Here is a 17,357-nt window from a genome sequence, read left to right as displayed (position 1 = left end):
CCATAATGCTATCTCTCTCAAATCGACAACATCCAATATATTAAAAGGAAGAGGATGTTGGAAAATGAATACAGATGTGTTAAAAGAAAAATGTTATCAAAAGAAAATGAGATTATTAATAAATGATATTTTAGAAAGTTAAAATTTATCTCCTATGCATATATGGGAACCATATAGAGTAAAGCACGTGAATTCACACAGAGGTATTGTAGAAGCAAGGCCTACAAAAACAGAAAGACATGAAGACTGTTTCAGAAAACAAGAAAAATTGATGTTGACATTGGTCTCAGTAAACAGAAAGAATACATTTGTATAAAAAAGAATCGGAACAAAAATGTGAAAGAGAGTGTAAAGGTGCTGCTATTAGAGCAAGAGTCAGGCTAGAAATAGGTGAAAAGTGCACAATTTTTTTTTAGATTTAGCATGTTTAGAGAAATATAATTCAGAAAGAAAAAATATTACCAAATTGTTATCTGTAAACAAAATATGAATATTGTACTAAACAAACAGAAATATTACAGGAAGTCGTAAAGTTTTATTCATATTTATATAAAAATCAGATATCGATAATTTCATCAACTCAGTTCATGTTCCAAAAATGAGTGATGAGGAAAAAAATAAATGTGAAGGATTGTTAACAAGTGATGAATGTAAACGTGTTGCCTTATTTTTTATAAATAAAAACAAATCACCATAGAGTTTTACCAAACCTTTTGGGACCCCATCGAGTATATTTTAATGAGCACTTTTGATGAATGCTTCACAAATGGAGAAATGTCTGAAAGTCAGAAAGCTGGTCTTGTTAGAGTGATTTATAAAAAAATGAGACCATAGAAATCTAGAAGGCTGGAGGCTAATCTCGCTTTTAAATTGCGATTATAAAATATATGGCCGCATGATTGCAATCGGTTATTCGGCAGATCGTTAATGAAGAACAAACTGGTTATAATAAAACATCGCCTGTCAGCTTACAATATAGTTTTACAATTGATGTCATTGAATTATGAAAAGAAAACACTTAGATGGTGCGATAATGATGATCATCATTATTATTATCATTGTTGTTATTATTACTGTTTATTATACGTAATGCATGGGACCGGAAATATAATTCTAAGTTTGTTTTGAATTATCTGAATAACAGTAATGGTAAAAAATATTTGGTCACGACTTTTCAGCTCGAATAAGTAATGGATCTTTAATAATAATATTTATGAAGGTGCTGTAATGATAAAATTATATTACCTTCAACGATATATATTCCTGTACATTTCTTTTCCAATTCATCATCAAATATTATTGCTACCACTTCATGTGTTCCTATGGATACACTCTCTCCAACAGGGAATCCTCCTAGAGTTATATTAACCGACACAGCATCTCCGTGATATCGGTAACCAAGGGCAGATTTGGTGACATTGTCTGCTCCAAAATCTGGCGTAAAATTGTAAGTCGCTTGATGTGGATCGGTTCTTACAGTGCGATTCAAGTCCGGACAGTTCACTGGTAACTCGGTAACTGAAAAATATTAATGCATAGACAGCTATATCTCGTTTCCCATTTAACACATTAATTTTATGTAGAATTTCCTAATATGTAAACTTAATGCCCTAATTCTATTCTCTTACGAGCAGTAACTAATGTTTATGAGGGATGAAGCATAAGTTCTACATTTATTTTTGATTTGCAACAGATCAGGAAATGCGGTTGAAGTCCGGACGGTTCACCGGCAACACGATTATGCACAATATTAGTGACAAGAAAAATATGACTGGCTTCCCATTTAACAAATTTCTAAGTAGACTTTCCTATTATGTCATGTGAATTCCCATTAGTCCCTATTATAATTTCTTACAAGCAGTAATGAAGGTTTATGAAGTATAAAATCTACATCTAAACTCCTCAAAAAAGTGAAAATCTTAATTTGATCGATAAACCCTCCTCGTTCTTAGTAAATATCAATGTGTAACTAATAGCAATTAAAAGAGCATTTAATTCTTATTAAAATGATACCCTACATGATATGATTTTGGTTCACATGGATGTGCAGTGCCTTGAAATGTGGGGCAATGTGGGGGAAAGGTCAACATTCAAAAGTTTCAAAATGACACAATATTGAAAGTTACTGTTTTTTTCGGTGGTGATGAGTTTCTCAGCGGTTTCTTTAATTGTCATGCACCTTAACATCATCATTAACACTGAATCAAACACACCTCTGCACAAGCAAAAACATAGCAAACAAACATGCATGGGTATTTCAAACCACGACTCAAACCATGTTATCTCACAGAACCATCACTACAGAAGCAGGGGCTTGATTTGAACGGATTTTGATTTTGTTCTGTATTGACCCATCATGACTACTGCTCGTTTTGCCTTTTGAATGATATCAAATATGCATTGTGTAAAATTGGGAGTTAGGAGAAGTTAATGCTCAAACCCAGATTTCCAAACCTTTTTTTCTCGTTTTGCCGCTTTTCAATTCAGACCTCATCCAACACTTTTGAATCCTGCTCTCTTCCTGATGGCATGATTATAACAAGCATGGTATCATTTTAAAGGGAATTGAATGATCTTTTGAATGATGTAAAATATGCTTTGTGTAAAATTGATAGTTGGGAGAAATTAATGGCCAAACATAGATTTCCAAACTTTTTTACGGGTTTAATTTTCGATTTGCAACTGAATAAATGCTCTACGCTTATGCTCTACCCTTATCATGATTTATGGCAGCAAGATCTATGAAAGACCATTGAAAGATCTCTATAGGACTACTCTAGGACCAGTAAGATAAGAAATATCCATCAGTCTTTCAGAGTTCTTTGAGGGGGCTTTCTGAGCCATTCCACAGAGATGACAAATTTCAGTGATCTTGAAGACCGCTGTAAGACATCACAAATTTTAAGTCTTTCAGTGGTCTTTCAACGGTCTCTGTTCTTTGGAATGGGGGCCTTAGCCAGTTCGTGGTTCCTTTCTGCGCATGATCAAAATATTCTATGCATGATCAGAGGAAGGTCATTTGTATTAAAGTGACTTGGTGGTTTATCTCTAATGAGATAAGCACCAATTTTTATGTCTTGAATATTCATATATTCTTTTGAATAGTGGTATTCATTCACATCCACAAAAAAAACCCACTGAGTCCACGAACGACTGGTATTTCACAGTTTGCCAAGTACATTGTGCAACATGCTATGATATGCATTCAAAGTAGGAATGCAACAAATACCTCCATAAAGTGTTCTTTGGTGTGCTATTCTAGTCACCCAGTACGTGTTTTTAAAGTTGTTCGTAAGTAAAGAGCGACTTTAAGAATGACTGGTGTTCCTTTCTTGTGGTAAATGGTATGTTCATTGACCATATATATCTCTATGTCATTGACGATGATTTAGCGCGTAAGAAAGGATCACCAGTCGCAGAGTCGTTCTTAACTTACGACTAGCTTTATGAAACGGGTTCCTGGTCTATTCAATTTCTTCATCCTGCTATGTAAGGCAAGCTTACGTAATATCTTGCTTTGAAATCTGCCTATCATAATGAAATAAATGAAAGGTCATTTGACCAAAATTGTCCATGAGGTAACTACGAACTGGTCTATTGACTGACTAAAAAGAACATGCAATATTTATTGATGGCACGATTCACAAGGGTCTTGTGGTCTAGTTGTGAGAGCATTGGACTAATAATCGCAAGTTCGCGAGTTCGAATCCCCACTCTGCCATACGGTCTCCACTTTGATAAAAGGTCCGAGGGTAATATCTGTCATCTCTAAGGTCAGCCAATTACGTAAAATGTTTCATAGGATATTGGTTACATACCAGCTTGGCGTGTACCAGCAAAAAGCAGTCCAGCCGAGTTCCTCTGCATGGGAATTACTACAACCTACCAAGTTTTAAATGTTGTCAAGAGCTCATTATCAAAAGGGGTAAGATCCATTTTTCATCAAATTTGATTTTGTTGACCCAGAGTATATATTTTAATGGCTCTATAAGATGATACTAAAGAACGTTGAAATTCCCGTAAAAAAGTGTATAAAACGTACAATTTTTTAAAAGAAATGGTTGGATCATTTTCAGTTTGTTTGCAAAATGGGCTATATCTCAGGTGAGTTTTTAAAAAAGATATTTAAAAATAAAGACAGGTAGATATCTTTTATACCCAATTTTTGTTCACATGGAAGGGTAATATATTATGACAATTTAGTTTTGCATAAGAATATTGCAATATATGAGACTAAAAAAGATTGAATTTCTTGGAATGGTCTAGTGGATCTAACCCTTTTGCAAACAAACTCTTCTGAAGAGCACATTTGCAAAAGGAGTTGGATCCTTTTTTTAAACTAAAATTTGAACTCTTATTTGTTTCAATGTATAAAGTTTAGTCGCTCTGATGATACCAAAGAAAAGTTGACATCCCAATTAAAAAGTAAATAAAACGTATACAACCCCTTTTTCTTAAGAAAGGATTAGATCATTTTGTTTTTAAAAGGGGCTAGATCTACAAAGGTACTTTTTTGAAAAAGATATTTAAAAAAAAAGTGAAGACAGGTAGATTTCTTTTACACCCAATTTTATGTTCACATGGTAGGGTAATATATTATGACGATTTAGTTCTGCATAAGAATATATGAAAATAAAAAGCTTGATTTTCTTGGAATGGTCTAAAGTGGATCTAGCCTCTTTTGCAAACAAGCTCTTTTTGTAGGAGATAATTACTTCAATTTTGATTGATGTGACTCGCGACACTCGTGACGCGACACTAATAAAGATTTCTGGCCTTACTGTATTCATCTTTAATTTCCTCAGAAGATACACACCAGATATCGATAAAAATTATCTGGAGAGCATTTTGAAACATCTTGAAATATAATCCTAAAAAAATTATTAACGCCTGACCTGATGGACATTTTGTTTTGAGTTGATAGCCAATTGAAAATGTGACTCGCGTGAAAAGTATCGTTCTGGACTATTGGTTAAACAAATTATCATGATTTTTATACAGTAAGATGGGCAAAATTTCATTAAAATAGATCATTTATGGTCATTTGCATACCATCTATTGTTTAAAGCAAACAAATTTTAAAGCCGAGTTCTGACATGAAAGTTTACATGTGGGAATACATAGTAGTCCCATATGTGTTATGAATAGTATTAAAGGTTTTTCTAAATAAAAGTAATCATTCAGATCTAAAGAAGTGACATTTCCAAAAAATATCATGTATTATCCCCTTTTTCTAAAGTATTGCTTATTCTGTGATATGTGACTCGTGTGACATGCTCTTAAAAACCTTAAAGTGATCCGCGTGACAAAGTATAGGGAGATTTTTCGTAAAGTATGGATTTTCAGTTGGCAATCTTCTTTTGTTTGTGTCAATAGAGAAGAAAATTCATTCAAATCAAGCCCCTGCTTCTTCATTTTTGATGTCTTGTTGTGGTAGTGATAGTTCTGTCAGATAACATGGTTTGAGCTGTGGTTTGAAATACACATGCATGTTTGTCAGTTTGTTATGTGTTTGCTTTTGCAGAGGAATGTTTGATAATGTTGATGTTAAGGTGTATTAATACCAAAGAAACCGCTGAGAAACTCACTCATCACCACGGAAAACCATTGACTTTCAATATTGCGTAATTTTGCAGCTTTTGAATTTTGACCTTGCCCCACATTTCAAGGCGCTGCACCTCCATATGAACCATAATCAGATCATGTAGGGTACGTATCGTTTTGAAGAAAATTAAATGATCTATTTGTTGGTATCCATCACACATTGATATTCACTAAAACCGAGGAGGGATTATCGATCAAAGTTAGATTTCTAAACTTGTAATCAATATATGACCAATTTCACTTCTTACGTGTATTCTGTACGTAGAATAAGCATTCAGCTGAGTTGTTAAATTCATCGACAGCAAACATTGTTATTGCCGTGTATCCGGGAGCGAACAGTGCATCTTCTGTGACGTCATAAGTTACATTTGGGTAAGGACTAGCATCATTATAGGTATACATATCATTGGTCAATCCATGAAAGGTGTTTGGTGAATCGTTAGGAAGAGTAACGTTGGAACATATCAAAATAGGAGGATCAGTATCTATAAGAAAAACGGGAATAAAATGAATCATGTTAACGTTACTCTAATAATCGATATACATGGTAAATCACTAATTGTGATTTTATATGATGCGCTTAAGACAGACATTGCACGGATGTAGGCGCTTATCATTTTATCATTACCCTGGTGGGTGTTTCATAAAGCTGTTCGTAAGATACGAAAGACTTTACGCACGACTGGTGATCCTTTCTTGTGCTATGTGATATCCCTAGAACATGTTCCAGTCATGCGTAAAGTTGTTCGTAACTTTACGAACAGCTTTATGAAACACCCACCTGGTCATCGGAGCGAGTCAATCAGTAATTTCCGCTTAATACCCCTTTTCCACTAGGGCCAGGACAGCGTCAGGACAAGGCGCGGAATGTAATAATTACAATCCGCGACCCTTCCGCAACCTGTCCGGACATTCCTAGGAGTGTCCGCACGCTGTCCTAAACCCTTCCTGGTGTTCGGGAAATCAAAATTTGTCCGCATCCAAATTTTGGTCGAGACCAAAATTTGGACGCGGATAATGAATTCCTGACACCTTCGGGAACCTGTCCTGACGATGTCCTGGTGATGTCCTGCCCTTCCTAAACCCTTCCGCGTCTTCCGGAAACCATCCGCAATCAGGTCAGCTTCAAGAAGGAAAGAAGAAGCCATGCGGATTTTATCAGGAACATGAGGATTGGAATAGGAAGGCAAGCGGACAGTTTCAGGAACGTGCGGACAGGAGTAAGAAGGCAAGCGGACTGTTTCAGGAACGTTCGGACTGGAATAGGAAGGCAAGCGGAGTGATTCAGGAATGTGTGGATCCAATGCTAATCCTATGTATGGAACGAGTACACAAGTAGCAAAAACCATTTGCAAAAGCACTAGATGGGGCAACGGGATAATACAAGACAAGAAAATTACAAAAAGTAAAGAAATACGGGGTCAAGGGGCCTAATTAGTATATACTAAACAAACCTGAGAACCTAGTATTTCAAGCAGTGTTTTATAAACATAATTACGCGAGCGCAAAGCACGAGTTGATTTTTTTTTTTTTGGGGGGGGTTACACACTTGAAGAAGGAATATTTCAAGCATTTTCTACTGATCTGAAAAGTGGACTTTTAAAATATTTCTTGCAATAGTTAAACTGGCAATGATGTGAGCAGATTATTTTATTCTGTACTGAACATAAAAAGATGTTTCATGCAACGTTTGATTATGAACTAGATTATTTTAATGTACTCGACTGAAAAAAGGACCTTATAGGCAGCGCTTGACTTTACAAATAGGACAAATATCATAACAAAATTAATAATACAGGTGTAGATTCCAAACTGAAATTCAAGTGTATATTCCTATTACATTTTAAGCACTTTGTTTGATCATGAATGAGGTGTCATTAATAAGAAATAATAATAAATGGTAGCAAGTTTATAAATATCGCTTTTATCAGAACGGCTCAAAACGATTTACAGCAGGGGCAAAACGATTTACCCCAGGATTCATTTCAATCCCGCATGAAAAGTGCACAATTTCCACACCCTGGGAAGCATTCCTTGCATTTATCCCGGTCTAAAAATTGCGCTGGCAAATTCAAGCATACAATAACTTTCGCTTCCAACCGGGTACCCATTTAGCACCTGGGTGGAGAGTGGCAAGGTATGCAATACGTCTTGCCAAAGGACGGTTTAGACCGCGGTGAGAATCGAACACACGACTCTCCGTTTACAAGGCGGGAGTCAGAACCACTACACCACGACTCTTTACAAAAAAATAGGCCTTCCTGAAAAAAAGTCGTGCACAGAGCATGTTTCTCATAAACATAAAATATGAGCGCGAAGCGCGAACTCACTTCTTTCAAACATCAAGGACGAAAAAGAAAAGACCTAAGTATTTTTCGTAAAAAATGAACAGCGTGCACAATCTTCTTATGATTAAACTATTGAAAGTATGAAGCGTGAAATGGACCATTATTTTCTACAAATTGAACTAGCTGAAACGCAGATATTAATTTCTTCACTCTTCTTCCTTTTCCCCCTTTTCTTTGGTTACTCCATTTTTCCTATTTTTACGCAGTCAATAGGGCGTAGCGTTCGCATTCGGCCTCCTGGAATTGCCCATTTACATTTTCTTACTTAGTCTATTTCAATTGGTACAAGAGGAGGCAAAGGCGATTAGACACTGGATTCACATTTTCGTCTAAAAATTAAAACTGATATTTCTAATCTTACACTTTCATAATCTCGACCAATTATTTTCTGTTCATTATCGCAATTTTTTTTCCTCGATTTCTATTTCACCTTATTTCATTCATCTCCTTCGTTTATTCCTATTTCTTTTGTGCTGTTTGTAATATCTATTTAATACTGGGAGGGGTAAGCCAGCAGCAGGGAGAGGAGGGCCGCTAGGCACCCCCTTTTTCTTTTCCACCATATCATTTTTTTTTTAAGTTTCCATTTCCATTTCACTTATTTTTCTTCTGTTTGTATTTTTTAAAGGGGGAGCAAGACCACCTCACCCCTTGATCCGCATGTGCCTGTCGAATGCAATTTGCATCCTCCTAACTTCCTGTTTTCTTCCTCTGTTGTAATATATGATTATGTATTAAATTGTAAAAAAATTATGAGAAAGTAATGTTATAAAGAGAGCCCCGACTTTGCTATGAACATATGCAGTTTTTTTAAAGTTACCTTAGTTGAAAAAATCAAGATCCGAGATAATTTATTGTTATGTATAAAAATGCACAAAATCTGCTTTCAAAAAGTGAATACTACATTACACCGCTAACACACTTTCCTTTATCCTCCACATTTCAATCAAATAATGCGAGTGCGAAGCGCGAGCTAAACATTTTTTACATTCCTACCTAAATACTGGGCATTCTAAGCACCTTTTAAAAGCATGAACAGGAAAGGAGTATGACTATACACTTGATGTGAGCGCGAAGCGCGAGCCGAAACGAAATTCGACATATCACGTTTTGTAAATCAGAAAACAGGATGGATAATTGGATAGATGGATAATATTCCTACATTAATAATAATATTTGGTAATTTGATCTGAAACTGGCGCAAGATTCGTATCTAAATAAACATGCGTGCGTGTGTTTAGATCCGGACCTAGAATCAGGAACTTCCAATTACATTCTTTATTATAATATCAATAATAAGAGCGCGATGATCGAGCTAAATATATTTGATTTTCAGATCTAAAAAAAAAAATTTAAGCGCAGTTACGAATTGGATATTGATCTCGCTTAATAAATGATGCGAGTGCGAAGCTCAAGTTTATATTTTTATCATTACATATATTTTGAGTAGCAACCGGGACATTTTAAGGTCATTTTTTGTCTTCAAATGACTATGATGACTATCTTCCTAAGCGAGATATGAAACTTGTCGATATTCCATTCTGAAAAAAAAACGGACAATGATTATTCGGAAATCTTATTAATCAAATGAGGGCTCGAAATTGATATTAAGGTCAGATAACTGGACATTTTGTAATCATGAATAGGATACATGGGTTGATATATTTTTAACAAAAATAATGCGAGCGCAAACTGTGAGCCGAAAATTTTAATAAACTGTCATAAAAGAGGAATTTAAAATAATTTGTTACAATTGATACAGGTATACATAACTCCCCAATCAAAATGCAAGCGAGCAGCTTTAGCTGATACTATTCACAATCAGACCATCCTAAAAAGGGATATTTAAAAAAAATATGGAATACACGAAGAGAATAGTTTTTTGACAAATCAAATAATGCTAGCGCGCAGCGCGAGCGGAAAATGTTCATATTTAGACCATAAAATATAGTCATCTTATAGAAAAACTATAAAATCTATTTGTAAATCAAACAAATTGAAAAACTTAATTTCCGAGAAAAGTTTTGTATATTTACTTCAAAACTTGATCTTTTAAGCTCAATATAAGTCTATTGAGCAAGTTATACATCTCATAGATTAGGCAATGCGGGCACAAAGCGTGAGCGAAAATTTAACATAGTGACATGTAACCCCCCCCCCATCTTATATAATTCACTCGTCTTTCTCCTCTTGTTTTTCCTCTTCGTTTTCTCTTCTCTTTTCCCTTCTGGTTCTTTTCCCTCTCTTTCCATTTTTTTAATTTTTTTTCTCGTTCCAAATATTGGGGAGGGGGGCATTTGATATCAAATGCCCCCTTCCAAAAAGTGAGGGGACGCGTCGCCCCTGTCCCCCTGGGATGTCCACCAATGTATGCAATTTGATTTGAAATAAAAGAAAATCCTATATAGTCTTTGTAGTCGAAGAAAACCAAAATAACACCCCTAAACACATAAAAAAAAGAAATATATTAATGATAATTTTCATGGAGTATTCGCAAGTTGTCCGATTGTCCTAGTCCTTGAATTTACCACTCGTGACGTTGTCCTAAATGTCTCCGGTTCTGTCCTAATACGATCTGCATGCTGTCCGCACCGAACGCCGACAAATTTATTTAGATAATCTTGTCCTAGGACAGTCCCAGGAGTGACCTACGACAATACGCAGACAGTCCTGGTTGTGTCCTAGGACAAGATCATTTGCATAATCTTTTACGGAATTTGGTTGCGGACAGCATGCCGAAATGACAAAAGTAGCTTCCGCAACCCTTCCTGGTCTTGTCCGCGCCCTAGTGGAAAACCGCCTTAAGGCGGTTTTCCACTAGGGCGCGGACAAGACCAGGAAGGGTTGCGGAAGCTACTTTTGTCATTTCGGCATGCTGTCCGCAACCAAATTCCGTAAAAGATTATGCAAATGATCTTGTCCTAGGACACAACCAGGACTGTCTGCGTATTGTCGTAGGTCACTCCTGGGACTGTCCTAGAACAAGATTATCTAAATAAATTTGTCGGCGTTCGGTGCGGACAGTATGCAGATCGTATTAGGACAGAACAGGAGACATTTAGGACAACGTCACGAGTGGTAAATTCAAGGACTAGGACAATCGGACAACTTGCGAATACTCCATGAAAATTATCATCCATATATTTTTTTTATGAATTTAGGTGTGTTATTTTGATTTTCTTCGACTACAAAGACTATATAGGATTTTCTTTTATTTCAAATCAAATTGCATACATTGGTGGACATCCCAGGGGGACAGGGGCGACGCGTCCCCTCACTTTTTGGAAGGGGGGCATTTGATATCAAATCCCCCCCTCCCCAATATTTGGAACGAGAAAAAAAAATGGAAAGAGAGGGAAAAGAACCAGAAGGGAAAAGAGAAGAGAAAACGAAGAGGAAAAACAAGAGGAGAAAGACGAGTGAATTATATAAGATGGGGGGGGGGATTTCATGTCACTATGTTAAATTTTCGCTCACGCTTTGTGCCCGCATTGCCTAATCTATGAGATGTATAACTTGCTCAATAGACTTATATTGAGCTTAAAAGATCAATTTTTGAAGTAAATATACAAAAAAAATCTCGGAAATTAAGTTTTCAATTTGTTTGATTTACAAATAGATTTTATAGTTTTCTATAAGATGACTATATTTATGGTCTAGATATGAACATTTTCCGCTCGCGCTGCGCGCTAGCATTATTTGATTTGTCAAAAAACTATTCTCTTCGTGTATTCCATATTTTTTTAAAATATCCCTTTTTAGGATGGTCTGATTGTGAATAGTATCAGCTAAAGCCGCTCGCTTGCATTTTGATTGGGGAGTTATGTATACCTGTATCAATTGTAACAAATTATTTTAAATTCCTCTTTTATGACAGTTTATTAAAATTTTCGGCTCACATTTTGCGCTTGCATTATTTTTGATAAAAATATATCAACCCATGTATCCTATTCATGATTACAAAATGTCCAGTTATCTGACCTTAATATCAATTTCGAGCCCTCATTTGATTAATAAGTCATGTAACAATATTTTCATGATTTCCTAATAATCATTGTCCGTTTTTTTTTTTTCAAAATGGAATATCGACAAGTTTCATATCTCGCTTAGGAAGATAGTCATCATAGTCATTCGAAGACAAAAAATGACCTTAAAATGTCCCGGTTGCTACTCAAAATGTATGTAATGATAAAAATATAAACTTAAGCTTCGCACTCGCATCATTTATTAAGCGAGATCAATATCCAATTCGTAACTGCGCTTAATTTTATTTTTTAGATCTGAAAATCAAATATATTTAGCTCGATCATCGCGCTCTTATTATTGATATTATAATAAAGAATGTAATTGGAAGTTCCTGATTCTAGGTCCGGATCTATACACACGCACGCATTTATTTAGATACGAATCTTGTGCCAGTTTCAGATCAATTACCAAATATTATTATTAATATTATCCATCTATCCAATTATCCATCCTTTTTCTGATTTACAAAACGTGATATGTCGAATTTCGTTTCGGCTCGCGCTTCGCGCTCACATCAAGTGTATAGTCATACTCCTTTCCTGTTCATGCTTTTAAAAGGTGCTTAGAATGCCCAGTATTTAGGTAAGAATGTAAAAATGTTCAGCTCGCGCTTCGCGCTCGCATTATTTGATTGAAATGTGGAGGATAAAGGAAAGTGTGTTAGCGGTGTAATGTAGTATTCACTTTTTGAAAGCAGATTTTGTGCATTTTTATACATAACAATAAATTATCTCGGATCTTGATTTTTTTTCAACTAAGGTAACTTTAAAAAGACTGCATATGTTCATAGCAAAGTCGGGGCTCTCTTTATAACATTACTTTCTTATAATTTTTTTTTACAATTTAATATGTAATCATATATTACAACAGAGGAAGAAAACAGGAAGTTAGGATGCAAATTGCATTCGACAGGCACATGCTGATCAAGGGGTGAGGTGGTCTTGCTCCCCCTTTAAAAAAATACAAACAGAAGAAAAATAAGTGAAATGGAAAGGGAAACTAAAAAAAATGATATGGTGGAAAAGAAAAAGGGGGTGCCGTGCTGATGCGGCCCTCCTCTCCCTGCTGCTGGCTTACCCCTCCCAGTATTAAATAGATATACAAACAGCACAAAGGAAATAGGAATAAACGAAGGAGATGAATGAAATAAGGTGAAATAGAATCGAGGAAAAAAATAGCGATCATGAACAGAAAATAATTGTCGAGATTATGAAAGTGTAAGATTAGAAATATCAGTTTTAATTTATAGACGAAAATGTGAATCCAGTGTCTAATCGCCTTTGCCTCCTCTTGTACCAATTGAAATAGACTAAGTAAGAAAATGTAAATGGGCAATTCCAGGAGGCCGAATGCGAACGCTACGCCCTATTGACTGCGTAAAAATAGAAAAAATGGAGTAACCAAAGAAGAGGGGGAAAAGGAAGAAGAGTGAAGAAATTGACAGACCTGCAGACGGGGAGAATATCTGCGTTTCAGCTAGTTCAATTTGTAGAAAATAATGGGCTATTTTACGCTTCATACTTTCAATAGTTTAATTATAAGAAGATTGTGCACGCTGTTCATTTTTTACGAAAAATACTTAGGTCTTTTCTTTTTCATCCTTGATGGTTGAAAGAAGTGAGCTCGCGCTTCGCGCTCATATTTTATGTTTATGAGAAACATGCTCTGTGCACGACTTTTTTCAGGAAGGCCTATTTTTTGTAAAGAGTCGTGGTGTAGTGGTTTTGACTCCCGCCTTGTAAACGGAGAGTCGTGTGTTCGATTCTCACCGCGGTCTAAACCGTCCTTTGGTAAGACGTATTGCATACCTTGCCACTCTCCACCCAGGTGCTTAATGGGTACCCGATTGGAAGCGAAAGTTATTGTATGCTTGAATTTGCCAGCGCAATTTTTAGACCGGGATAATGCAAGGAATGCTTCCCAGGGTGTGGAAATTGTGCACTTTTCATGCGGGATTGAAATGAATCCTGGCCAGGGTAAATCGTTTTGCCCCTGCTGTAAATCGTTTTGAGCCGTTCTCATAAAAGCGATATTTATAAACTTGCTACCATTTATTATTATTTCTTATTAATGACACCTCATTCATGATCAAACAAAGTGCTTAAAATGTAATAGGAATATACACTTGAATTTCAGTTTGGAATCTACACCTGTATTATTAATTTTGTTATGATATTTGTCCTATTTGTAAAGTCAAGCGCTGCCTATAAGGTCCCTTTTTTCAGTCGAGTACATTAAAATAATCTAGTTCATAATCAAACGTTGCATGAAACATCTTTTAATGATCAGTACAGAATAAAATGGTTACAGCCCGATAGACCGCGGGTCCGATAGACCGCGTGTCCGTTAGACCGCGGGTCCGATAGACCGCGGGTCCGATTGACCGCGGGCCCGATAGACCGCAGGTCCGATAGTCCGCGGTGTGTGTAAAATTATGATCAGGTCAACATAGTGAAATCCATGTTATCAAGAGGTCAAAAGGTCATTGATACGAGTCCATGGGGTTCTATAACGATGACCCACAGGACAAATCGCCCCCTGACATCTACTTCAAGGAAAATATTATCTCCATATTTTTATCGTCGGGGACTTATACACCCCCCAGAAATTTGCCCTCTAGACGCCATACGGAGCCTCTATATGCCATCGACGTGACGACATGGCGAGATACTTTATCTTGCCATGTCGACTATATAAGCTTATTATGTCCGCATGGCGAGATACATTATCTTGCCAAGTCAGTCCACTTATAAAAAGTTATATGTCAACATGGCGATATATCGGGATTCTTGCCGGGAATTGTACACTTCATATCTCGCCATGTTGACATATCGACTTGACAAGATTATATCTTTATGTCGAAATAATAAGCTTATTAATTACTTTAATAGGCGGCGGGAGCGGGGGGGGGCTTTCCCCCCTAAATTTGAGGTGGGAGGACGGTCCCCCTAAATTTTTAGTTGACAACCTTTTTTGGTCAATTTCTTTTCTACGCCCCCCCCCCCTAAATAGGTATACCACCCTAGAATATTTTTGCTCCCCCTAATTTTGGTTGATAACCTTTTTTTTCCTTGTCAAAATATTTTGGTGGTCCCTCCTAAAATTTTGGTTGATTTGCTTTTCAATTTTTTACCTGTGTCCATCCCAAAATTTCAGGTGGATCCCCCTAAATTTTTTGCCTTCGGCCGCCAATGATTAATTAAGACATGGTAAGATGAAGTACCACGCCATGTCGTCACGTTAAGGCATTTTCACAATTATTATTTTCATAATTATCTGGAGAGTAAATTTCCGGGGGGGGGGGTAACAGTCCCCGGCGGTAAAAAAATATGGGGATAATATTTTCCTTGAAGTAGTTGTCAGGGGGTGATTGCCCTAATTGGGTTATTGTTATAGAACCCAGGCGAGGATCCAGGATTTCAAGGGGAGGGGAGCAAATTTGACCTGATGTTTGGCGCCCATGTGTACTTTTCGAAAAATGGCGCCCACTCCCTCCCGGCCAGGCTAACTTAAATTATCTTATAATCACATTTAAAAAAATAAAGACCACTTTTTAATGTGTTCTTGAAAAAAAATCCATGAATACATAAATACCAAAAGGTAGGGGGGACACAGGAGTGGTTCCAGCCTTCGCCAAATGGGGGGGGGGCTGGGTGGGTAGGAAATTTGTTTCAGCCATATTTTCCCCGATCGGCAGCTCGGAGATAATTTTTGTTTGTTTCTTTGAAGGCGTAGTCCTCATTAGTCACTTCTTGGCTTTATTCTTATAAATTAATACATATCATAATCCTCATTTATATGATGCGAGCGCGAAGCGCGAGCTAATTTTGGGGGGAATTTTATGTATTTTTTTCCTAAAATTTGAACTGATACTGGGCAATTTTTGTTATCCTGAAAAAGACATGTATGCAACTTCATAATTACTACGAACGCAAAGCGCAAGGGGAAATTAACTGATGAAAAAGATACCTGTTAAAGTAGCATTTAACAATCCAATAATGCGAGCGCGAAGCGCAAGATGAATCTTTTTGAAATTTTCACCCAAAGAAAGGAAATTCTTAGCACTTTTTTTAATCAAGCAGAATAGGTATATGAGTAAACAATTAAAGCAAGTGCGAAGCGCGAGCGGAAAATTTCTAAATTTAGTCCTATATTATTTACTGAACGAGACACTCTATTCATGATTTGAAAATCCTAAAAAAATATGAGTATTAATAATACGAGCGCAAAGCGCGAGCAAAAAAAAATTATACGTTTTAAACTGGTACCTATTAAGGACTGCTTGCACTTAGCCATGAAGGCGTCACACATTTCAACAATCAAAAAATGCGAGCGCGAAGCGCGAGCTGAACATTTTTGAACTTTTTTAAAGAAAGAATGGAAAATTTCAATCAGTTTTGTAATCGTGAACAGGATAGCTATGTAATTTAACGATTGATACGAGCGCGAAGCGCGAGCAGAAAAAAAAATCGAGATTTAGACCTAAAAGTGGGCCACTCTGTTCATGTTTTGTAAATCATCAAAAGGATGATTAATATGGCGTCTACCTGCATTAATAATGCGAGCACAAAGCGCGAGCAGAAAATTTTTGATATTGTGATCTGAAACTAATTTAAATTAGAGAACAAGTTGGGTATCTGAATAAACATGCGCGATTGTGTTTCATATTTAGACCTAGAATCTAGGCATTCTGAATACAACTTTAATCATGAAAATCATGAAACTTTGATAGTCCGATCTGAAAAAAGGAGTCAATTTCAGCTTAATATTTCTAGCACTTAGTAGAAAAATTGTAAGGTTGATATGGATCGCACTTAAAAAAGAGCTGATATTATTATTACTTTGAATTTTGACATAGGACCGGGACATCCTTACGACATGCCATCATATGAAAATGATGACTATCTTCCTATTCATCTAAATAAGCGCGAGATGAAACAAAGGGACAATTCAATTATTAAATTGATATCATATTTATTAATGCCTAATGAGGGCGCGAAATCTGATGATATCATGGCATAAAACTGGACATTTCACTTTTGTGATTATGAATAGAATGCATCAGTTTATATATTTTTAACCATTAATGCGAGCGCAAGTCGCGAGCTATAATTTTTGATAAACTGTCATGAAAAGGGGATTTTAAGTAGTTTGTTGTATAAACAAAATTGAAACATTTATATAACTCGCCAATCAAAATGCAAGCGTGCAGCGCGCTAGCTGATGCGTCTTAACAATCAGACCAGAAAAGGGATATTTTGAAAACTTTATGGATTACACAAAAATATAGGTACCTGATAAATCAAAATTTGCGAGCGCGTAGCGCAAGCAGCAAATGTTAACATTCAAACCATAAAATTGACATTTTTACAGAGCACT

The 17,357-nt window shown here is 36.3% G+C and overlaps 1 protein-coding gene across 1 annotated transcript in view; it reads right to left on the bottom strand.

The window, feature by feature from the left end:
* The window catches only part of LOC121426963, a 47,099-nt gene that overhangs the window by 6,722 nt on the left and 23,020 nt on the right, over nt 1-17,357 (bottom strand). The window contains exons 12-13 of the mRNA XM_041623383.1: nt 5,853-6,089; nt 1,246-1,518 (exon numbers count right to left, since the gene is read on the bottom strand). Of these exons, the coding sequence (XP_041479317.1) occupies nt 1,246-1,518; nt 5,853-6,089 (510 nt within the window). The remainder of the gene's footprint in view (nt 1-1,245; nt 1,519-5,852; nt 6,090-17,357) is intronic.

Source organism: Lytechinus variegatus, chromosome 1, assembly GCF_018143015.1.
Source record: "Lytechinus variegatus isolate NC3 chromosome 1, Lvar_3.0, whole genome shotgun sequence".
Lineage (NCBI taxonomy): Eukaryota > Metazoa > Echinodermata > Echinoidea > Temnopleuroida > Toxopneustidae > Lytechinus > Lytechinus variegatus.
Note: the sequence above shows the minus strand (reverse complement) of the source record. Positions and strands in the feature narration are given on the sequence as shown.